This window comes from Dicentrarchus labrax, unplaced genomic scaffold (genome assembly GCF_905237075.1).
Source record: "Dicentrarchus labrax unplaced genomic scaffold, dlabrax2021, whole genome shotgun sequence".
Classification (NCBI taxonomy): domain Eukaryota; kingdom Metazoa; phylum Chordata; class Actinopteri; family Moronidae; genus Dicentrarchus; species Dicentrarchus labrax.
The window spans coordinates 16,621,309-16,645,845 of NW_026136712.1; the positions used below are offsets into that span (position 1 = coordinate 16,621,309).

Here is a 24,537-nt window from a genome sequence, read left to right on the forward strand (position 1 = left end):
CATTCTGCGTTTAAATTTAATTAATACATTTAATTGTAGAATTAACTTTAAAGAGACTTTTAATTTCTAACTTTTTGTTATCCCATCTACTAATGCATCTGCTCCATCTCACAATGTAATATTGTGTTATGCGTCTCCTGCTTTAACATTGACATTTCCATTTTAAATATTTTAAAGTGTGAAGGCTTTCTAATAGAAACATTTCCTGCAACATAGCCCAAGACTCTGCCCTCCAGTATGTCCTAAACACCCATTATTTTCACTCACATATGGCAAATAATACATGCAAAATTCAACAATTATTATAATTACAGATTATTCAAAGTTATACTCTTTGTTGTTTATTAAGTAGTGCTTGTTGAAATCTGTAGCTCAGGCCTCCTGTACCTGTGACAACTGGGACTAAAGCTGTGAAATGTACATTACTGGGTGCCTGTAGAGTCCACTGGTGTTCACATGCATTGATCAAAACACCGCTTGACCGATCCCGAACCCCAACAGAAAGGTTTATCAAGTCTTTTTGCTACGAGTCTCCTGATTGGCTGCCGCAGGAGGAGCTTGTAAGACGGCGAATGTGATTGGTCGACCGGACCCTCTGCTCCTTTTTCTCTCTCTCTCTCTCTCTCTCTCTCTCTCTCGCGATTGTTTCCCGTGTGGGTTAATGGCTCCTCCTGCTACAGACTGAGACGGAGCTGGCACCGAGCAGCGATACGGGGGGAGCTGTGACACCACGGAGGAGGAAAAAAAAAAAAAAAAAAAAAAAAAAAACAGCGATTACACCCCAAATACCAGCGGGTTTTTGATCGCAATTGTTTGGGTGTATCTGGGGGGGAAAAAGGCTGTCCGGGTGGTAGTTTGGGTCGAGGGCTAAATTTAGAAGCGGGCGGTCGAGGATAGCAGTCTATTTTTCCAACAACCAACTCCCCAGATGAACTCCGTCAGAGCCACCAACAGGAGACCCAGGCGAGTGTCGAGGCCGCGCCCGGTGCAGCCCGAACGGAACAACGGGGATAGAGGTGAGCTAGGCCGCAGTCCGCTAACGATTAAAGACGAAGCCGTGTCAGCCCCCCCCCGATAACACCCGTCACGTAAGCCTCGTTTTGTTTGTGTGTGTGTGTGTGTGGCCTGTTCTCCACTCCTTGGCGACGGCGAGCTCAGGCAGGAAAACCCGAGGCTTCTCGCTCTGTGGCTAAGGCCAGGCCGCGCTTTGTTTGGCTTGAGTGATCGGGAGCTAGCTCGCACCGCTAGCTCACCAGGGTTAATATGGGGGAGGAGGAGGAGGAGGAGGTTGTCTTCGCCCTCAAACGTAATGCGTATGTAGCTATACGGTCCACATTTATAGCTCTTATTCAGGTAACCTCAGCTGGGAGGCGAAGGGGATTTACTCCTCACGCTTTCAAGCCCCCAATTCCTTGCGCGTCCTGCTCGGCCGTGGCATTCCCAGCTGTCAGTACCGATTCCGAGGGTGTAAATGTGCGGTGTCTTTGGGAACTGCCATTTTTGGGGTGTAACGTTAACAAAAACATTAGCAGCGAATAGAGGAGGGGGGGGTAATGCTAGTTAGCTGCCCCGGCTTCAAGAGGCCACACAGATCAGCTGTGATAGATGATACGGTGTGTTTTTTTTTATTTATTTATTTATTTATTTTTTTTGTTGTTGGTTGAATTCACTGTGTCCATTTTCTACTTTAGTTTGAAGCTAACGTAGCTAGAAGATTGAACCCGCATCCCCTTCCTTGTTCGCGGCGCTTGCTAGCCGTAGCTCGATTTGTTTACACCGCGGATTTGCCAGCTACGCAGTTCAGTTTTTAGCCATTAGCCGCACTTCTCATCGACTTCATATGCGGCCCTTTTTTTTTTTTTTTTTTTTTTTGACAGTGCCATAAAAGATGAGTGTGATGTAGCTCACGCAGCACACAAGGCACAGATACACACAGCCCGATGTCATTTGGGAATGACTAGACATGAACGACTAGTAATGTGGCTGCAGAGGGGGGGGTGCATCTGCCATTATCAATCACTAACCTTTGTCTGCCTTACCACCAACTATTACCCTGTCTGTTAGCCTGCGCAGTGTGAATACTGCATGTGAGCTGAATGCACACCATTGTGTCATTAATGATAAACAGTGTTTGCTGCAATAACTGGATCAATTTTTTTTGTAGTTGTGCAAATGAACAAAAGAGAGGTGATTAGGCATCTCAGAGAAATACCCTGTGTTGTTTTTATATTTTTTTATTGTATGGCCTTGCTCTATGCTGCAGCTTTGTGCATTGAACTGCCTGTTTAGAAAATGGTGTATCTATAGCTATATATGTTTGCCTTTCTGTCCAGATGAAGAGGCTCCTGCAGCAGCTGCAGCAGAGATGGCTATTGAGGAGTCCGGCCCAGGAGCTCAGAACAGTCCCTACCAGCTTCGCCGCAAGACCCTGCTTCCCAAGAGAACCGCTGCTGCCTCTGCCACCGCCTCTGCCTGCCCCAGCAAGGGCCCAATGGAGGTTAGACAGACTCATTGGAGTGCAATTTTTTTGTGTGTATTGACTGCAGTGTGCATGTGTACAGACTTGAGTCAGTGTATGTTTGTGAATGAGGAAGAGAATTGCTGATTGATTGTGTCCTTCTCTGAAGGAGCAGTGATTTTGTGACAGTGCAGTAAATTTCCCAGTGGTTACTTAGTGCTTGAGTCTTGGCATGAAGTTGATATCTTATTTCCCCTCTTTTACAGGGAGCTTCCACTTCATCAACAGAGGCCTTTGGCCATCGAGCCAAGCGGGCACGAGTGTCCGGTAAGAGCCACGACCTGCCAGGTGTGTGTTAAATCTCCGCAACTGGGGCAAGGAGAGTGTTAGCTTCTCTCTCCTTTTTTTTTTTTTTTTTTTTTTTTGAAGAAACTTTATTGATTTTTCTGTGTGTGCTGGTAAATCTTGTTATTTTGCAATCCATTAAATAGCATGACTCCATAGTTTAATGTGCTTGGAGTGAAAAGATTACAAGCTTACATTGTGTGTGTGTGTGTGTGTTGTGTGTGTGTGTGTGTGTGTGTGTCTGTGTGTATTTGTGTGTTTTTAGCAGCCCCAGCAGAGCAATATCTGCAGCAGAAGCTTCCAGATGAGGTTGTTTTGAAGATCTTCTCCTACTTACTGGAACAAGACCTCTGTCAGGCTGCTTGTGTCTGCAAGAGATTCAGCCAGCTAGCCAACGACCCCATCCTATGGTCAGTGCTGTTGAAGAAACAGAAACGTATCTGTTCCTGTTTCAAATGGCATTAAAGCAGACAACTGAAATTCGTTTTATGTGCTATGTAATGTTCTAGGAAGCGTCTATACATGGAGGTGTTTGAGTACACGCGTCCCATGATGCACCCTGAGCCAGGCAGGTTCTACCAGGTCAGCCCAGAGGAGCATGAACACCCGAACCCCTGGAAGGAGAGCTTCCAACAGCTGGTGAGTCTGCCCTCCTAGTTTTCTGTGTGTTTTTATTGTGAAGAAGAAAGTGCTCTCAGAATTGCTTAAAATTAAAAAAATAATTTGTTTGTCTCCTTACATTTTCTGTCTGTAAATTAAAAACATTGTGCAGCGCTGCATAGTCATGTTTGGCCTTGCAATAATATCATGTCACTTTCTAGGGGTAATAATAATATCACAATATGTACTAGGAGAGAGGGAAGCATAGCTATCACTTGACTCTATAACACTGACAAGTGCATGGTAAAATGTGCTTGATTAAGTAACAGTAAGCAGTTAAAAGAAAAACAACAGTCAGAGCCTTGGAAAGTGCTTTTACTTAAGTGCCGGTTTAATCTCATGCCATTATTTTCTGGAAACACCCACAGGCCACTCTTATCAGAATTTCTCAAAAGCTGTTCCTTAGCATGTTTTTTGCCTGATGGTTTTTTAGTCCAACTATTATGACCAGTAACTGTGAGAACTATTGTTGTGCTCCTTTTTTTATTATTTATTTGTATGGAGTATTTCTCAGACGTTCAGTCTCACAATAAGTGCTTTCTGCGGTTCATCCATAGACAGCAGCTTAATATGTGTACATGTGATCACAATGTTGTTATTGCTTTGTCAACAATAGTGTGTAAAATTCCTTACCGTGGAATTAATCTCACAATCTAATTATGTCAATCCAGGGCTTTTCTCAGACTAAACATTGTATGGTCCTCAGGCTATTGGAAGACAAACATGTTTGCTTTATTAATTATAACACAGCAGGAAGAACTCAAAGTGAAAACAAAACATTGATCGCACTTTGTTTTTTGTAATTATCACCTCACTCCTGAGGTTTTTGCAGGAGTCCTACTTACTGTTAGCAGCTTGTAATTTTGATGTCTACAGATTAAAGAATGCAGTGTTTTGTTGTTGCATCTATTGTAATCACTCTGAAATCTTAGTTTTTTTTGTTACCCCGCTTATGTTGTTCTGTGATGGTTGGTTTGTGGGTTGCATATATTTATGGATGCCAGGAATTCCTAACTTGGGGTTCACAAGATGATTAACAGGACAGGAACTAGGAAAAAAAACATGTTTCTGCCACACTAAATTAGACTCATTTTTACCGTCTTTATGTCTTCAATAAGTGTTCACAACCAGTAAACATATGCAATGGGCAATGTAAATATTACTTTGTTTTAAAGGGCCACAAGAACCACAGATGTACACTGATTGTGACATTCTTGTGTAGCACATTCTTTACTCAGTGTTTTCTATTTAAAAACTTTACTTTAAAGGGATGGCCTGTTTGAGACAAACATTTTTGCTTTACCGGGAAAGGCTAGTGTGATGGGTTGTATTAGGGCTGTGTTAACATTTAATGTTATAATCAGCAATGTATTTTGACCTCAATGTTTTCTGTTTTTCAGTACAAAGGTGCTCATGTAAAACCAGGCTTTGCTGAGCATTTCTACAGTAACCCCGGCAGATACAAAGGCAGAGAGAATATGCTGGTAAGTCAAAACGTTATTGCCAAAGAGAAACCCTTCAGGATTTATTTCACTGGCCACCGTGCTGACATTTATGCAAAGCACAGCTAATGTAAACACATGCTTGCTTTCCCCAACTGCCTCCTTTATGAATTGTAGATGTGTATATTCTACCTGAAAGTGTTTGTGCCTTTCTTCTGCAGTATTATGACACCATTGAGGATGCGCTGGGTGGAGTACAAGAGGCCCACTTTGACGGTCTAATCTTTGTCCACTCTGGCATCTATACAGACGAGTGGATTTATATAGAGTCCCCCATCACCATGATTGGTGCAGGTAAGCGTGTTCCCTTTACTGAAAAGTACTTAAGACATTACCTTGATGCTTGTGCCGCATGCAATCAATATCTCTCTTAAGTTGGGATACACTCAGCGGTGCTCATGTCCATATGTATGAGGTTTTTAATGAGGCTTTTTCTTCCTGCTTTCCCCTCAGCTCCGGGTAAAGTAGCAGACAAGGTGGTGATAGAGAATACTAGAGATTCAACGTTTGTCTTCATGGAGGGCTCAGAGGATGCCTACGTGGGATACATGACCATCAAGGTAAAACATAGATCTCACCTTTCCCTTGATTTAAAAAAATAAAAAAAACAAATAAAAAAAGAATGGCCTGTATTAAAAAAACCCTATTTTTATAGTCCTATCACAGGGCTCCAATGTTAAGCTATGTAGTCTCAATGGGAAAGTCCAGCATAGTCTAATTTATTATTTATTCACAGGTGAAGATAAAATTATTATTTCCCAAATGGAGAGTCTTGGGTTTCTGTGTGAACATGCTGCATGTAAGCAAGAATCACAAATAAGCCAAACAACAAATACGGACCTTGTAATGATGCTCATGGGCTCCTGATAACAAAACATAATTGTGTGGTCGACTTGAAAATTAGTCTCTGCAGTTTTATGGCTGGAAAAGGACACTGTGTCCCACCTATAAGCGATAGGTGATTGCTTCATTGTTAAATGATTAATCATTTGTTAATCAGCTGATAATTATTTTTAAATGCAAGCTAGAATCGTCTGCCATATTAAAGAGCTCAGGAAGTAAACATGTTGATGTAATCAGAATAATTTATGTAAATTGCCTTTGAGTCAATGTCATATGCACATTAGACAGTACATAGCAAGAATTGAGTTTATGTTTGACTGATGTGCTATGAGACAATATTATTCAGAAATATAAATGAAGGTTTCCTGTCTGTCTGTTGCAATTCTTAAGTTAATTAAAAATAAAACACAGTTCATTTGACACTGTATTGATTTACTTTGTTTGTCTCTTGTGTGTAATATTCCTGATTATATAATGTTATTAGCTGCATGTATTGGTGGCGCAGATGCCTCCAGTAGGGAGAGTCCAGTGTGGATGAGGTGGGTGGAAAGAAGCTTGATGTGTTGTCAGTAAGCGCAGCCATTGTCTGACCTTTGCTCCTCCTCTCTCCTCAGTTCAATCCTGATGATAAGTCAGCGCAGCACCATAACGCCCACCACTGTCTGGAGATCACAGTCAACTGCAGCCCCAACATTGACCACTGCATCATCCGCTCCACATGCACAGGTAACGCACACACTGTAAAGGCTATACTGCTGTAGCTGTATAGCCTTTAAAAACAAAGTGAATGTGCACTTTGTGGACAGATGCAACATGAGCTTCATAAAAGTAGCATTCACTCCCGGGGCTCTTTTATTATTTTACATAATATTGTACAGGTGTTTGTGTGCGTGTAGTCCTGTGTAAGCATTTACAGCCATGGTTTTTTATTATGCTGTGAAAAGCCCATAGTGAGTCCCTCATTTTGGTTTATCATTTATCAGTGTGTTCATTATGTCCCAGAATGAGAGACTAAATTCATTTGTCATTTAGGTCCTGGACTCAAAACCATAAAAACCCCAGAGCCGTTGTTCTTTTGGCGACTACTTATATTATGACAGTTTGTTCTCTCTCATGAAAAACTTTGGGTTGTTGGATTGCAGTGATAGGAAAAATGAGTTTCAGTATTTCACATTATAATATTGATGCTTAGTTTCTATCAGCCTGGGTCATGTGACTTTGTGTCATGAAATGTCACATCACATGTAGCATTAATAAATTGTACCTCTGGAGAGTAATATGTAGTATGTGCGATCTACTTCTAACCTGACTGGGCCAGATCAGAACACCTGGGAAGCCCTCATTGGAAACTGTAAGTGGGCAGGTGATTGGATGAAGTATCTGTCTGTCACGGGCGAACTTAAACCAATCAGATCAATGATTCAGATCAATCGAACTCAAAGTGAATGAAAACATCTTTTCCATTAAGAAAAAACCTTCAGTGTCGTTCTTTGCTTTTCTTTAAATGAAGAAATACTCTCCAGTCCTGATGTAACGGAGCATCTACACTAACCCTCTACAAGAGCCGCTATTGTTGTTTAACAAACAGGGTCTTCTCGATGCATCACACCTAGCTGTCAGTGGAGGACGCTGATTGGTCCGGTACCACCGTAGTTTGGCCACAAGTGCATAGATTGAAACCTGGCAAGACGGATTCTTGTGTGAGCCCGCAAGTCCAGCTGCCTCACAAGATCTATCTACTTCTGCATAGAAAACATCATGACCTTTTGAGATTTTGTTTTAATGAGTACTGTGTTGTCAGTATTGACATTCCAGTATTACTCTTTATGTACGTGTTGCCCGGCAAAGCTAATTTTCTACCCGGTAAATACATGTTATTTTGCTATGTGAATAATGTGCATTTAGCAGTAATTAATCCTGTAGTATCTTATGTCATACATCTGTAACAAGCTGTGTGTGCATGCACTAGTTTTATGTTGGCATCCAGAATTGAATATTGGGTCAGTCATCGATTTATGTCTTCATAAAATATTCCAGTTTCTCAAATGTAAGAATATACTTGCTTTTGTCTCTTCATGTCGCTGTAGATTTAATGCCTTTTTTGAGTTTTTTTAACTGTTATGGCATTTGATAAAGGAAGTGATTATTACTTGCTGCCCTACTGTAGTGTGACGCTTCTGTTTTCTTCTGTGTTTAGTGGGTTCAGCTGTGTGTGTGAGTGGCCAGGGAGCGTGTCCAACCATCAAACACTGCAACATCAGCGACTGTGAGAACGTAGGACTGTACATTACAGATCATGCACAGGTAACAATTCACCGCCCCCCCTCTAATAGTTTGCCATAAATGCATAAACATGTAGAAACCAAATGTTCACATAGGCTTTTCTTCTGACTCCATCTCTTTTTGTCCGTTTCAGGGCATTTATGAAGACAATGAAATCAGCAACAACGCGCTAGCAGGAATTTGGGTGAAGAACCATGGTAATCCCATCATTAGACGTAACCACATCCACCATGGACGAGATGTTGGAGTGTTCACCTTTGACCACGGCATGGTAAATACACATCAACTATTTCATGTCATAAATTTTTACTTGAAGAAACACTACAGACCATCTAACACGTCCTCTTCTCTGTGTTGCAGGGTTACTTTGAGAACTGTAACATCCATAGAAACCGTATAGCAGGCTTTGAGGTGAAGGCCTACGCCAACCCCACTGTGGTGCGCTGTGAAATCCATCACGGCCAAACAGGAGGCATCTATGTCCACGAGAAGGGGCGGGGACAGTTTATAGAGAACAAAATCTATGCCAATAACTTTGCTGGTGTGTGGATCACGTCCAACAGTGACCCGACGATACGGTGAGGACACACACTTCACACAAGACCGCTTTTGTATTAAACCTATAGAGGGATTCAGGCGGTTTGGGTACTGATTGGATGCAAAATAAAACATGTAAGGCGAAATATATAAAGGTCAAAACTGTTCTTTTCCTTCATATCCAGGGGAAACGCTATATTCAACGGTAACCAAGGTGGGGTGTACATATTTGGAGATGGACGGGGTTTGATAGAGAGTAACGACATCTATGGTAACGCCTTGGCGGGAATCCAGATCCGAACCAACAGCTGCCCCATTGTACGGCACAACAAGATCCACGACGGACAGCATGGGGGCATCTATGTGGTAAATAAATACTTCAGTTTACCAGGAAATATGACTTGTTTTTATCGCATTTGGTTAAAATATAACACACTTCCAGCAAGTACAGATCATCATTCAGATTTTAATAAAAGCTTAAACTATTGGAAGTGTTTGAAGCTGATCCTGCTTTGTGTTTCAGCATGAGAAAGGCCAGGGGGTGATTGAGGAGAATGAGGTTTACAGCAACACACTGGCTGGAGTCTGGGTGACCACAGGCAGCACTCCAGTCCTCCGCAAGAACCGCATCCACAGTGGCAAACAGGTAACATGGTTAAACATTGTAAACGCTGTCTAACACCTATATAAAGACTTGTATCGTGCTTGTATCAGAAGCAGAACTGTATGAGCTGCGATAACATTTACTTTTTTGTTAAGATGCCTGATATACTTGCATGTACGTGCACTTTTACTGTGTGAACAGGAATATTCTGTTTTTATAACAGGCAACTTTATTCTTGGCAACAGGGAGACTAGATAGCAGGTTGTCAAAGGTTTATATAAACACCGTCAGTGAGCTTACTAGCACCTGATCTACTCCGTTTATGTAAATGTATGATAAGATAAGCTTTTATTGGTTCCCAGAGGGGAAATTCAGGTGTATGTGAACATTGTCACACATTTTCACAAATATTTTGTTCCTGAGTTACCTTCAGTAATCTAACATTTACATCTTCAGATAATCTGAAATTGAACTAATTGAGGCCTCCAGCTGTCTTTAGTTTGCTCAGCGTTCCCGCTGATCCACAGAACATTTACTTCCACTACTGTCTGCTTCCCTGTTGTGGGAAAAATAACTTGTTTGTTGAATTTACATCAAGATCATCTGTTCCTTTTTTTTTCTTTTTTATAGGTTGGCGTGTATTTCTATGACAACGGACACGGTGTGTTGGAAGACAATGACATCTACAATCACATGTACTCTGGTGTACAGATAAGGTAACGATCACCCCCTTCTAGCAGTTTAATCTCTGAACATACAAAATATAAGATTTTATATTTAACTGTAGCTGTTTTTTTTTTTTTTACTCAAATAATTGTTGATTCTTTGACAGGACGGGGAGCAACCCAAAGATCCGGCGCAACAAGATATGGGGAGGCCAGAATGGAGGGATTTTAGTCTACAACTCAGGTCTGTGTTCGGTCCCTCTGGCACTCTTTTGTCTCATGTGTGCATATGTGTGCGTCTAATCCTGCTGTTTCATGTAACAGGTCTGGGCTTCATCGAGGACAACGAGATCTTTGACAACGCGATGGCCGGGGTGTGGATCAAAACGGACAGCAACCCCACACTGAGACGAAATAAGATTCATGACGGCAGAGACGGTGGCATCTGCATCTTCAATGGAGGCAGAGGTATTTAAATAGCCAGATAATTTAGAAAATGTCCCATAGAATCTGAAATTGTCTTCCTTTTTGTTGGATATACGTCTGAAGTTAAATAGAAGGTTGATTGTGCCATTAAATGTTTCAGTGTTTTGACTCGCATACTAAAATTGGGGCATGTTTTTACCTGTGACCTTGGTGTTTGTTCTTGTCAGTTTACTGCTGTATATCTTCCATCTGAAGTATGAAATCTCTTTCTGTGCAGGTCTGCTGGAAGAGAACGACATCTTCAGGAATGCTCAGGCCGGTGTGCTCATCAGCACCAACAGTCATCCAATACTTCGCAAGAACCGCATTTTTGATGGCTTTGCTGCAGGTTAGCTTCTTTTAAAAAAAATAAATAAATAAACTCCATATGAGCACACATACCATCTCAGTTTATATCTCCTTGTGCTGATTTTCTTTTTCTTCTCCAGGTATTGAAATCACTAACCACGCCACAGCCACACTGGAGGGCAACCAGATCTTCAACAACCGCTTTGGAGGCCTGTTTCTGGCCTCTGGAGTCAACGTCACCATGAAAGGTAACTAGCTGCTTTGTGGACAGTAAAGCTTTGCCTGATCTGGTTAAAAGCTGTTTGTATCTGCCCTCTAATCCCTCTCCCCTGTTCACTTTGTGTCCCTTCTCTGTTAGATAATAAGATTTTGAATAACCAGGATGCCATTGAGAAGGCAGTGAGCAGAGGGCAGTGTCTCTACAAGATCTCCAGTTACACCAGTTACCCAATGCACGACTTCTACAGGTAAAGCTGAAATGACACAAAATGTACCTGCAACTATTTATAGTCAGTTTAACTGTTGTACAGTTATTTTTAAAGCAAACATGTCTAACATTGCCTAGTTTCAGCATTCGGTTTGGAGGATTTGTTTCTTTTTTTGTCTTTTGTTAAACGTCTTTTTATTTCTTTTGGGTTTTGAACAGTTGGTTAGAATAAACATGTTTAAAGATGTGACCTTGAGCTTTGGGAAATATTGATAGGCATTTTTCTGACCAAGGAATTAATTGATAAAGAAAATAAGCTGCAGATTAATCAATAATGAAAATAATTGTCCCTACATTTAAGAAACCCTTAATTTAAGAGGTGGTTAAAGGCCTGTTAGATGAGTAATTGTCTCCCATTTGTCTGTTTTTTTATTTTTACTTCATCCTCATTGTGTTATGTAAATGAATCTGTTTTGTCTCGTTTTCCAGATGTCACACCTGTAATACAACAGATAGGAACGCCATCTGCGTAAACTGCATCAAAAAATGCCACCAAGGGCATGATGTAGAGTTTATACGGCACGATCGGTAAGACACTTCTGGTTCCTTCCAGCCTTTTTTTTTTCTTCTTAATTTTTAATATTAAATCTTAAACAGCAACCACTTTGTAGTTTAACAGTTTTATATACTTCAAGGGTAGTTTAACATTTTCTTTCACTTATGTACTGTGGCTCATAATCCCTGGTATCTGCTCCTTCTAGGTTTTTCTGTGACTGCGGAGCGGGAACATTGTCCAACCCGTGCACACTGGCCGGGGAGCCCACACACGACACAGACACTCTGTATGACTCAGCGCCGCCCATCGAGTCCAACACGCTGCAACATAACTGAAGGCATCCGGTCTAGTTACACTCTCACATAAGCATACAAACACATTACATTGCACACAGACATACGCACACATGCACACACGCGCAGTTACATACACACATCCACTTGCAGCCATAAGGACCCAGAGAGACTCTGTGAAATGCGGCGCTCTCGGACGGGATCACGGTGAAAGAGGCTGCGGAGGAAGCAGCTTCCTGCCCGCTGCAGTGGAGGCAGACTCCACTAGAGAGAGCAGTGGAGCTGAGGGTAGACTGACAGAACGGCCACAAGAGATTCCTCACTCGAGTATTTCTTATTGCAGTCTGTAGACAAAGAGAAGATGGGAAGAGAAGGGCTCTACAGAGGAGCTGTCGATGATCCCACACACCCCCCCTCACCCCTCCCGGCGTTAATCCTCGGCTCCTGGCCCACTTCTTCTTCTTCTTCACAAGAACTGCTGTCAAAGAGACTTCCTGCTTCCTCGCAGCTGCCATCCCCATTGGCTGCCCAGGCAGTTGTAACTAGGCAACGGATGGGCGGATGTTGCTCTGTTGTGTGTGGATAAAGAGCAAGATTGTGCGTGTGATGGAGCACTTGGGCTTTTTTTAAAATATGTTCTGATCAATGGATTTTATTTCAATGCTTTCTCATGTAGTTTTGTATTTTCAAGCAAAAAGCTGACTGTATTTGAATGTCTTTTATTTTATTATATATTATTATAATTATTATTATTTTTCTTTGGTTAGCGTCCCCCCCTCCCACCCCGACACCGAGGCAAACTGCAGAAACTCAAACGTCCCAGTGGTGAAGTTCTTTCTGTGAAAGAGAATCTCGTTTAAACACTAAAAACCCTCTCCAGTATATTAGCTTAAATGGCAGGTGGAGGGGCTCCACAATTGTATAAAGGTGTGTATGTGAGTGTGTTAATGTGTGTTGTGTACAGTGAAAGTTGTGTGTGTGCGTGTGCGCGTGTGTGTGCGCGCGTGTGTGCGTGCGTGTGTGTATATGTTTATAAGTTGATGCAGTCAGTGTTTTGTGGAGAGGGTTTCAATAGGAGGCATCAGAGCTCCTTTGAACTGGAACTGAAGAGTCGATCTGCAGTCCCCACCCCCCGTCCTCCCCCCCCACCCCACCCCTCTCCCCCGTGTATCGTGGTGACTGTGGCTCCTCATGCAGCCTGAATCGTATGCATGTACCATAACATCTAGACTTAATATATTGTGAAGTATTCAATAACCATTATGTAGATGCTAGTTGGAATTCAAAAAGGGGTATACTTTCTTAGAAAGACAAAAAAGAAAACAGGAAACTGGCCATTTCTAAGAAAATAAAACTTTATTAGATCAGAGGTGTCTGTCTTTAAATTCACTGGCTGTGATGAAATTCACACCCTGCAGAATTATCAATTATTAATTGGTTTTATAAAACAAAATGCTGCCCCGGGATGGATAACATTTTTTACTTGACTGCTTTCAGCCGATTGGATTTTCTGTCAATACAGTCCTGCAAATGAAAATGTACACATGCATTAGCACGAGCAATATAATTCACAGAGAAACTGTTACTCAAACAAAACCGACCTTTGTAACAGCTGATGATCTTTTTGGGGTTGTGGTGATATCTGGGGTTTACAGCATTCATATTTATGTAAGTGACATTTTTTTTCAAACTAAGGAGATATTGTTTTCAGTGGTCACACATTGGTGAACCTATTGGTCATGACTGGTTTTAAAACTGACATGCTGCTCCTGCTTAATTTCATTGCCATACCCAGAAGCTTCTTAGCAACAAATTATAGAGGAAATGTATTGGTGGTCTTAACATGAAACAGGTCTCAAGTGTTTAAAAAAAAACTGCTTAAGGATTAACAAATGTATCCGATAACTCCTAATTAATAGTTTATGGTTGTATTCCACCAAGTCTGACACATTCAGAGTATTACTATTGAGTAAGGTTGCAACTAATAATTTTATCGATGGATAAGACGATTAGAAAACATCCATGTTAGAAGCTTTTTGCTTACAAAAACAAGCAGTCGAACATAAAGAGGGTTAATTTTTTTTGCAAATATTGTTCAGTAAGCTGTATCATATGAAAGTTACTTCTGACAGATATTATTATTGGAGGTGTTTTTGTGCTGTAACGTACAGTGCAATGATATATTAACCTGCTATGGACGTAGCTGAAGTGTATATTTAGTAACATGCTGTGGACAAGGACTATTTTTAAGTTCTGATTCGCAGTCAGAAGAGGTACATTTTTGTATTCCAATGTATTTACAACATCTGGTGGTGTGTGTGTGTGTGTGTGTGTAGAAACGTTACAGAGTGCAAGTTTATCAATGTTGTCACAAACCTCCAAAACATGTCTGAATCTTTGGAAAATGTGCATTAAATGATGCATGTGACCCCCACAATAGGTGCACATTAGGACCCCAAATCTGAGAGGATTTTCTCCTAACAAGTCCTAAAGTAAACATGTTTAGGTTTGAAGATAATTAAGTCTTCATAATCAATGACTAAATTAGGAAAGACAATCAATTAAAACCACCAACTCTACTTCTTCCAACTGATGAAAAATATGATAAAAGGTAAAAAAAAAAAAAATCCTCCTTTTGCTGGGGACCCTCTACAATTCACTTAAAGACCCATTTGTCCCCAGACCCCAATTATCTAGAATATCTGCTTTTGAAGTTATGCACACTTAAAAAATCTTAGATTTGAATATCTCACTGTAGATACCAGAAGGGCAATGAAACTTTGGAACAAGCTGAGAGTGAAATCCAGAGTTTAACCCACACAATAGCATATAAAGAAATTTGATTATGGTCATGAATACAGTATTTGTTTACAGGGAACACAACATGTTGGCCTGTCCACATTTAAAGGGGAACAAGTTATTTACATGCTGCATTATGTTTTAATGTATTTGTTACACACTAAGAAATCTCCCGACATTCTTGAAACACAGCCATGACAGCTCATGACGCACACTATAAGCATGTAACACAAACAAACAGCACATCCAGGAATTATTCTTTATTGAAAAACTATACATTACAAGAGCTTTAGTGTGGTTGCCTACAGTATATGAACTTTGTTGGTCATGATGAACACATGAAGGCTAAAAAAAAAAAATCAAGCTGTTTTTGCAGGAACACAGCGTGCCAGGATCTCGGTGATGTACGTGTTATTTTTGGCAACGAGCTCCTGCTTCATTCTCCTGAGCTCCTTCTTCACCTCTTCTTCACTCATGGTGTCGACAGGAAGCGACTTCGCCTTCTCCAGAAAGTCCTGGATCAGGTTTTCCCCCACCTGAAAGATAGCCAGTACATCAGTTTGACAATAAGCTCAAAAACTGCTGCATTATATGGGTAAATATTCTATCTCTAAAAAGGCTTTTTCAGCCTCAAGACAAAGTGCATTTACATATTTTGTCATTCTAAAAAAGGTAATTGGAGAACTGTGTAATCCTTCAACTGAAGTTTGGGTCAGTTCTATCTCATGTCAACTTTTAGGATTCTACTTACTGTTGCACAAACATGCACAATACCATGTAATTGTAACACTGACAGGATCAAATCTTAACAATGGATTTGTTTTATTAGTTGTTCCACGTGTCCTTATTGACTTCCCAGAGAGCAAGCGCAGAGGCAAATCCCAACCAATGAGTACTTTAGATATTTGAATCCATTTAACGGCACGTAATGACTTTACAGAGGTTTACATAAACCTACAAGGAGTTTTAACTGGTTAGGAATTTCATACTGATGCCTCTATATAACCTACATAAACAAATAAGACCATCAGCTAGAAAACTATTTCTTTGTAGTTACTCTTAATGTCTATTCAGTTGGATTCCCCTTAAAAATCAATAAAATGCTTTTGTCTGCAGGGGATGCCAGAATCAAGTTCCTTGTAGCTGTGTTAAAACAGCATTAATTGCTTTTTCTGGTCACTTTTGAGCAGCAGACACAAGCTGTAAACACAGCAGACATTATCAAGTTGTCTTGGTTGCTTACAGAGAATACAGAGAAACATTTTCATTCATTTGGAGTCTCTGGCAACCTGACTAATTTCTTCAAGTCAATTTTTAAGTCTTTAGGTAAGAATTTAAGTCTACCGTTTGACACTGAGCACCGTACTACAGTGGGTTACTTGAAATGAGGCTGGACTGAAACAAACGATCAGCTGAAAGACAATAAAACCCTCTGTAGAGCCGAGGGGAACTACAGAGTCAGATTGACTGATTAGGCTTGTTGGGTTTTTACGTTTCTTGAACGACCCGAAAACTACACTGACAGCACGAGGTTAGTGTGTGTGTGTGACCATGTATCTAGCTTGCAGCAGGACACTTGGAAACTGAGCCCTACTTGTTTCTCGGTCCGTCGTCTCTTGGCCTCAGGCTCTTCCTCCTGCTCTGACTTCTCCCCTGCAGGTTCCTGGAACTCCTCAAGCTCCTCCGCTTTTTCCTTCGCCATGGCAACCACCGCTGGCGGGAAGCAAGCCAGCTCGGCAACGTGGATCCCAAAACTCTGGTCGCACACACCTGAACACACAGTCGGATGGCTGGGTCAGTCTGGAGACTTCATGGCACTGACGTATTTACAGTTTTAAGCATTTAAAACGCCACATGATGTGGAGATACTGGACAAAATAATCTCAACTCAAGGTTCTCTTACTAGCTTTTTTTGCTCCTTGCTGAAACAATCAGTCAAATAACGGACATAATACATAATTTTAATGATAAATTAATTGGCTAAAGAAGTTAAAATGTGTCCGAACACACAAAAACCAACATTTTAACACAATCTGTGTTTCCCAAAACGTCAAACAATCAAAAACTCTCAACAATGAACTGATTACAAAGGAGGATTTGCTTCCCGTCTCTCTTCAATCTTGCTAAACCTAGATTTGTGTTTTTGTTCTACAGGTCAGACAATAGATTTTTTTGAGTTTGCCAAACTAAAATAACAAAATAATTAAGTAATTAACAAATCCTCAGTTAAGAAACAGCTGTATTTACTGTAGCCTCAAACCCGGCACAACCCCAGTTCCTCTGCCTCTTCTCCACTTTACACTCGCTGTCTCACATTTCTAGAGTTCAGAGTGCGAACTATGTAGTGTATTTCTTCCTTTATATGAGTTTACATTCATATTAGGGGCTAGGAAATGCATTAAGGTAATGCAAAATCACATGTGCATGAGTGTTGTGTGCTGACCTGGTTTGACTCTGTACAGCATTGTGAGTGTGTTGTGGGAGGTCAGCGCTGTGACGTGCAGGTTGTGGACCGTGGGCTGCTGCACCGCCAGCGCCGTCAGCTCATGAAAGTGAGTGGCAAACAAACAGAAGGAGCCGATTTTGGAGGCGATGTGTTCGCTGATGGCCCAGGCGAGTCCGAAGCCATCGTATGTCGACGTGCCTCTGCCGAGCTCGTCGATTATGATGAGCGAGTTTTCCGTGGCTGAGCTGGAGGGGAAAAACACAGATGATGAGAAAAGCCTCCTCCTTGTTTAGTGTGAACGCACTTGTGTGTCTGTTGTCTGTTCTTACCGCAGAATGGCAGCTGTCTCCAACATCTCCGACATAAAGGTGGACACTCCTTTCACCTGGCTGTCTCCAGCTCCCACCCTGGCCAGGACGCTGTCAATCACACTTAGCTCCGCCTTCTCGCATGGCACAAAGCAGCCGATCTGAGCCATCAGAGCGATCACACCCACCTGTCGGATAAACGTTGACTTGCCGCCCATATTTGGTCCTGCAGACAAGAGAGAGTGTATCATGTGATATATGTTCCTAGAGATACACAGATGCACTGTAAATGATTAAAGCTGCATTTTATATTCCATTTACCTGATAATCTGTTTAACTTGTGTCTTATTCTTATAGTTTTTATGTCATTATTTAATCTGTTCTCATTCAGATATCACTAATAACAAATTATTCTTGTACACATTACAGATTGTGTTCCTACCTAATCTGAACTACTGTTAAAATCAGGTAAATTACAACTTTGACAAATTAAAAACCCAATTTTCACACAGGAAAAACAATGTTTTTGGCACTTGCAGGCCCCCTGAGGTGGAAATGCATTGTTGGTGAGCCTTATAATGTTATAATTACAAACAGGAATAATTGCAAAAACTACAAAAATAAGAACCAAGTTGTAACAAACTGGAATTATTCTTTAAGGTCACACATTCACGCTCCTGTTAGCTTTGATATTTTTATCATAATAATTGCAATGATAAGTGTTCTGGCATCTCTTCACACCTGTGATTATATAGAAGCTCTTCTCTCCCTGGACGAAGGCGATATCGTTGGGTATGAAGGCGGTGTCTGCGTCTGTCTCCATACAGGGATGTCTGGCCTGCTGTAGTTCCATACGCCTGCAGCCGTCTGCCACAAGGCGTGGCCGGACGTACGGCACAGGAGCAGAGACGGATGCCACGGCAAAACTGGCTACTGCGTCCAGCTGCGCGATCACGTCGCTCAGCGTCTGCAGGGGATCCACGTAACCTGGTGGTTCAAAGTGTTCAACACATCACATGAATTGCAGCATTTGCAGGCACCAAAGAATGCTATCTGACAAATTCAAAGGATTGTACAGTTAACTGGCTTTTGTTGAAAATGTGAATGAAATCAATTACTTAAAGGTTACGCAAGACAAATTCCGTGTTACTAAGAGATTATCATTTGACTTTACTGTCTAATCAATGCCATGCTGAGGGGATACAGTGAGCAGCATGTGATTCCTCACCTGAGGCGATGTTGATGATCTCTTTGACGATGGCATTCTGGGCCTCTTCATACTCCTCCCTGTTCTTGGTGTACTCCTCATTCAGGGAGCTCAGCTTACTGCAGACATGTGAAAGAGAACAGACCATCAGCTGACAGGAAGAGCTGCGTGTCACACACCGAGGCTGACATTGGGGCGTGTAACAGCGTGACGGACCTGTTTGTGAAGCGCACTCCGTTCTTTTGGACATCCAGCGTGGTGAATTTCTTGTTGTTCCTCAGAGTCTTCTCCTCCTTGCAGGTGACTCTCAGGTAAAATCCCAGCATAGCATTTGACTCCAGCTTCACTGTTTTACCAGGATCCAGACCTGAAACATAACGTTACTATGATGAGCTCAAACGGAAACTCAAACAACATTTAGGTATTAAAAAAAACATTAAACATCTGTTGACTCCATCCGTCCGTACGTTTTCTACCATTTATCCGGGTCCAGGTCAATGTAGCAGGAAGCTACATCCCAAGTTACTGAAAAACAGTAATTAATTACATCTCTCCAAAGTAAGGGAACTGCATATAAAGTTTACCACAAAACTAATAATAACTGTTTGTATAGCACATGATGGCTCTGCTTGGTGTAACTGACTTGTCATGCCATTTGTATCACATCACATCCTTAAAAACAAAACAGTATCAATGACCAGGTATCAGTTTTAGATTAATAGATAATCGGTTATATATATTATATATATGTGTTTGTGTGTGATCACCTAGTTCTCTGGCTGCACTGTTCAGCACGGCCTGCATGCTCTTTTCCAGCACATCCATCTTTTCTCTCAGCTCACTCAACGCTGGATCAAACGACGCCTTCACCAGGAACTCATGGTGGTCAACCTACACATAACACATAACATGAAAACACAATGATAATACAATATGCAATACTGCTCCTAATGCATAGGATAGGTCAAATGCAGAGGACACATTTTGTTTCCGTGTACGTAAATAATGTGAAATGACAATAAAGGCGGAAAGGCCTTGATTATATAGACTATATAAATATATAAAATACTCTTACATCGTACATGTGTACAACAATACTGAAGAACAGACCTGATTCATGTCCAGAGTGGTTTCAATCATCTCCTGGTACTTAACAAAGTCACTCTGCAGGTCTCTGAGAGCAGAGAGGAACACCGCCTCCAACAGAACCTGGTAGCTTCCTACAACACACAAGAAATCAAAACAGGTTGCATGAATGTAGACCAAACAGTAATACTGAACACCATGCATATGTGTTTTCATCCCTTCTTGCACAATCACAAGAATCTCAAGTATCTTTGGGCTCAGGTGCAAAGAGGGAGCAGCCACCCCTATTAGGCGTACCTAATAAACTGGCACCTCAGTGTACATTGCATATATATATATATATATAAAATATATAAAATATACACACACACACACAGTATCAAAGGCAGCTTTGTGTGTACCTGAGTATCTCTCCAGGGCTAGGATGAGGGCAGGGATGTGGTTCACAGCCTGGTAGACGCGGTAGCAGTCCTGCAGCGTCGCACTGTGACGGTGGAACTTCTTGGCCAGACGGTGGAGGTCGGGAAACCGCCGCAGCAGGTCCTCCTGACAGGTCTGCCTGAGCTCAGAGTCGCACACGAAGCTCTCCACCAGGTCCAGCCTGTGAGTCAAGCAAAGCACACAGGATGAATCACACAACACACTATTATTTCAAATAACAACGTAGAGATTAGGGACATCCTGAGACCTTTAGTGTTGGGTAAATCTTTACATTTTATTTACATAAATGTTGATATATCTGACACACTGAAATAACAGCTGTAGCTAGGAATTTAAATATATACATCGCAAGACAGTGAAGTCGCGATACGATTCCAAAAGGATCAGGTGACAAATGAATCGTAATGTTCTTTTTAAACAGCAGAGGCCGCTATATACTTTTGACTTTGCCTCTTCGACACCACTAACATTAGTAGCTTACTGCTCTTTGCTCGTAAAATAGAGAGAAGTCGAAGACAAAGTATATATCATTTTCTCTTGTATGTGCAGTGAAAGGATGCAGTGGTGAACCCGGCTGACATTAAGAAAAGCAGTGACACATCTCAGATCATTCCCATCGTTTTATTACCTCTCCTCTATTTTGGTTTTGTCCATAAGTGGTTGTTTGATCCACTGGTTGACCAGCCGCTGACCCTGTGGCGTGCGGCACTTGTTCAACAGACCGGCCAACGAATGAGCTCCGGTCGTGTCATCAGGTGATCCCTGGAAGATTAAAGTCAAATAGCCTGTTATGATAATGAATATCTCACTTTTTTATTATCATTTATAATTAGATTATAAATAAATAAATACATTTACTGCACTGTTTCTATTGTGATCTGTGTGACCTGGTCCCTGTCACTGACCTGGAAGAGGTTAAGAGCCCTCACGGCAGCATTGTCCAGCCTCATGTACTGACCCAGGTCCAGCGTGGTCAGACTGAACGAGTTGAAGTTGGACTCGTCCGAGAGCAGCTCGAGGAAACGAACCACTGCAGCCAAGCACGACATAGCCACCTGTGAATGAAAACACACAGTTTCATATATTAAACTTTTTTACTATTTAACTATTATTCTGTTGTTGTATATGCAGGTAGAAGGAGTGAACAATAAAGCCAACTTCCAATCAGGGCTTTTCACTATAAAGATTTAGTTAACAATAAATATTATTTGGAGCATTTCATCACATATATTGTTTACTATATAACAAGGAATCCAACTGGATACCACACAGCTTTTTATAGCAACAAATGTTTCATATCTACTACTTTTATAAAATGTAAGTAATGCAAATTTGAGGAATCAGGTGTAAAAGAGGTTTCTAACTGATTTCTTTACTTTTAAAAATAAAATAAAATGTTATTTTCTAAGATTAGCTCAATGTCATCATTGCGTTGTCCTTGCTTGTATCTTGTGTGGCAGGTTTTCTGGTGATTTAAGTGGAGCTTTTGGGTTTCATACATCATTTTAACTCTTTGTTTTGTTCACCTGTTTGTCCAGCTCAGGCAGGGTGTTGCTCGCCACCGTCTCTCCTCTCTTGGCCCTCAGCAGCCTGTTGAGATCCTGGACCATGTCCTTGCTACTAAACTCTGCTCTCTTCCTGTCAGAGACCAGTATGCCGCCACGCTGCACCACCTACACAAACACATAATAATAACAGTTAACACCATACCTCTGTCTGTGCTGTTAGTGGGCGTTCAGCCTGAAAAACAGCATTGCGTTAGAAAATGCAAGGGGATTGCAATGGTGGTGGGGGCGTGTTGTTTTAGGTACCAGTGAGACATGAAATAATAATTAGCTGTAGCTAATGTTTAGCTGTTTTTAAGACCAGTTAATGTCCTAAATTTATATAACACAAATTCAGAATTGAAAGAATAACAGACAACCTATACAAAACACAAACACAGAGGGATTTAGTGCTCGTTTGTGTTGTTGGGGATTTATTGAACATATAGAGGCACACAGGTTGTTTGCTGTAACCATGCCCACGACATACCTCCCGTAGTTTATTGCCCTCAGTGTTGCCTTCGCCCTGGGCTAAGAGACACTCTTTGGGGCTGATTTGAACAAGCAGGGACTCCAGGTTGGAGAAGATCTCGTTGTCTGGGAACTCACACACTCCCATCGTCCGCTGAGCTGCGTCCACGTAGCCGACGCCGACCACGCGCTGTCCGTCGGCTCCTGTGGCGAAACGCACGGCTACAACTCCCGCACATCCCTCGGCTCCGGTTCCACCACCAAACAGAATCTCCTCAAACTGAGTCAAGTTTCCTGGAGAGGCCTGAGAGCGGATGAAAAGAGATATTATAACAACTGGTTTATTTAAAACGGCAATAACAGATTTTTTGTTTTGCTCACTTCGATGCAGCGGAAACAAGTTATGAACACAATGTTTACACCTTTTAGTTGATGTCGTATTGGTTTAACAGAGTTTCTGGATGGTTCACCCAGCAGTATATATTAATAATAATAATGTCTAATTATATAATTAATGCAACCTGGACCCAGACAAGCAACACAAAATTGATGAATGATTTAACCAATTAAAAATTTTAATTTTAGTCTTTGATAAAAATTGACACTGGCCCATAATGAGACAATGGGCTTCCTAGAAACAATAACTAGCAGTATCAACAGTGTTTTCTAATGGTGCTAACTGACAACAATCCCACTATTGATTTATAAGTGTGTAACATCTCCCGACAGCCCACAAACAGTGGCAGGAAAACCTTTTTATTTTTAATTTTCAAGAAATGCAGACCGATTTTTAAGAATCTAGAGTTAATATGCTGTTAGTCAATTTCTTGTTACACATTTTTAACATCCTGGGACCATGTTGGACTTTCCACATGCATCCCTTGGATTTGTGGGTTTATGTACATAAATCTAATCATTTTGCATCACATATGCCAACCATATCACACAGCCCACAATATTTGTATAGACAGTATGGACTGCAGAGACATGCAGCTCAGAAGCATAAAGACATATTATGAGAAAAGCATATGATTTGAACAATGACATCAACATCAAAGCAGCAACAGATCTCAGCTACATTTAAAAAGATAGAAAACACTCGTCAATAACAAACACAATACCTTGTACTCGACCCTCCAGTCGTGCTCCTTGCTGCTCTTGCTGTGGTTTTTGTACACTTCCACTCTGTACTGCCTCACCAGCAGCAAGTCTTTCGCAAAGGCCTCAAAGTTCAGCTTGCTCAGCACCACACTCTCCAGCCTGCGGCTCCCTGCACACCAACAACAAACAACAACAATAACAAAAACTTACTTTAAAGCAGCACACGGCAGCTGGCAGGACCGCAGATAATGGCTGCAGTTGTAGCAAGCTTAATCTTAAACTCCACTAAATGCATCAACAACACGCAGCTGAATTAGCTCTCTAGACAGCGAATCCCAGCATGCAAGCTTCAGCTAGCTACTAGGCTATAGAGATTACCTGAGCCCAAATATTTGATGACGCCATTCGTCTTGAAAACCTCCTTCGCCGCGAATATGGCGTCTTTTCCGTGAACGGTGTAGTAGTCGTTGCGGTCGAATATCCTGAAAGTGGTGTCCGGTTTCTCCGGCATGGAGAAAATGAAGTGTAGAAAGCCATGCTCGGCTGCACTGTCCATGGACAGGTTGTGTTTCGGCTGCACCGCCATGCTGGAATCTCCCGCCACCACTGGGGCCAAACAGGAAACGACGTTCTTCTTCTTTGAGTTTATTAGCGGGTCGCAAAACGGACCTGAAAGGTGTTATAGCGCCACCTGATGTAGAGTGTGTGTAGATTGGTTGTAACTAAATAATGGAATAACAAAACCAACAACAATTTGTTATTTTAAAATCCACAGAAAGGAAATAAATATAGAAATAAATATGTTTCAATACAACCAGTTTTTAGAAGATTTAGAAGATTTTCATATCCAATGGCACTATAAAACATGTAGCCTGGAGTGGCTAACATCATAAAATATTCACTCAACAATATACAAATGATAACATTAAATAATGTTGTCTATTTACAGGAATTATTGTTGGTTTATGATTACTTTTAGAATTTGTTTTAGCATTATTTTCGGTCTTTGGTTCTTTAGTTGCGATGGTTTGTTGTTGCACTGTGGTTTAGGCGACAACAGACACATTAATGCTGCTTGGATTGAATGGAAGTAAATATACTTAATAAAGAACAGCAAGAAAATAAACATGTATAACTGTGTAGGAGAAGATTTTCTCGAGAACTTGTAATCTCAAGATAACAAAGTG

At 41.3% G+C, this 24,537-nt stretch overlaps 2 protein-coding genes across 5 annotated transcripts; one reads left to right on the forward strand and one right to left on the reverse strand.

Annotated features, from left to right (window-relative positions):
• Positions 1-662: 662 nt before the first annotated feature.
• fbxo11b (F-box protein 11b) lies at positions 663-13,314 on the forward strand. 4 transcript variants are annotated; one of them, XM_051417483.1, is made up of 22 exons: positions 663-1,016; positions 2,334-2,497; positions 2,725-2,806; positions 3,069-3,213; positions 3,313-3,442; positions 4,864-4,947; positions 5,127-5,259; positions 5,419-5,525; positions 6,423-6,534; positions 8,006-8,112; positions 8,225-8,362; positions 8,452-8,669; positions 8,814-8,994; positions 9,152-9,274; positions 9,863-9,948; positions 10,065-10,141; positions 10,222-10,365; positions 10,601-10,711; positions 10,812-10,919; positions 11,030-11,138; positions 11,588-11,686; positions 11,860-13,314. In XM_051417483.1, exons 1-22 carry the CDS (start codon positions 929-931, stop codon positions 11,987-11,989), a joined length of 2,676 nt encoding a protein of 891 aa, XP_051273443.1. In that variant the 5' UTR covers positions 663-928; the 3' UTR covers positions 11,990-13,314. The 4 variants fall into 4 exon arrangements, with proteins under 4 accessions (XP_051273443.1, XP_051273444.1, XP_051273445.1 ...); XM_051417484.1 differs by having other exon boundaries at positions 3,072-3,213; XM_051417485.1 differs by having other exon boundaries at positions 2,725-2,785.
• Positions 13,315-14,991: 1,677 nt separating this feature from the next.
• On the reverse strand, positions 14,992-23,979 carry msh2 (mutS homolog 2 (E. coli)). The gene is made up of 16 exons (XM_051417481.1): positions 23,729-23,979; positions 23,371-23,519; positions 22,269-22,553; positions 21,761-21,907; positions 21,140-21,289; positions 20,863-20,996; positions 20,195-20,394; positions 19,818-19,927; positions 19,475-19,598; positions 18,924-19,074; positions 18,729-18,826; positions 18,242-18,487; positions 17,522-17,726; positions 17,190-17,437; positions 16,341-16,516; positions 14,992-15,282 (listed from the first exon to the last, which is right to left on the reverse strand). Exons 1-16 carry the CDS (start codon positions 23,934-23,936, stop codon positions 15,106-15,108), a joined length of 2,808 nt encoding a protein of 935 aa, XP_051273441.1. The 5' UTR covers positions 23,937-23,979; the 3' UTR covers positions 14,992-15,105.
• Positions 23,980-24,537: the final 558 nt, after the last annotated feature.

What these genes read in the sequence shown, in the direction of transcription:
- fbxo11b (XM_051417483.1), top strand. Translation starts at nt 929, where the DNA reads ATGAACTCCGTCAGAGCCACCAACAGGAGACCCAGGCGAGTGTCGAGG. An exon ending in TAAGAGCCACGACCTGCCAG is followed by an intron (nt 2,807 to 3,068) that starts GTGTGTGTTAAA and finishes GTGTGTTTTTAG; the next exon opens with CAGCCCCAGCAGAGCAATAT. An exon ending in GAGTTTATACGGCACGATCG is followed by an intron (nt 11,687 to 11,859) that starts GTAAGACACTTC and finishes TGCTCCTTCTAG; the next exon opens with GTTTTTCTGTGACTGCGGAG.
- msh2 (XM_051417481.1), bottom strand. Translation starts at nt 23,936, where the DNA reads ATGGCGGTGCAGCCGAAACACAACCTGTCCATGGACAGTGCAGCCGAG. An exon ending in TGCCTGAGCTGGACAAACAG is followed by an intron (nt 21,290 to 21,760) that starts GTGAACAAAACA and finishes TTTCATTCACAG; the next exon opens with GTGGCTATGTCGTGCTTGGC. An exon ending in GAGACAGCTGCCATTCTGCG is followed by an intron (nt 17,438 to 17,521) that starts GTAAGAACAGAC and finishes TTTCCCCTCCAG; the next exon opens with CTCAGCCACGGAAAACTCGC.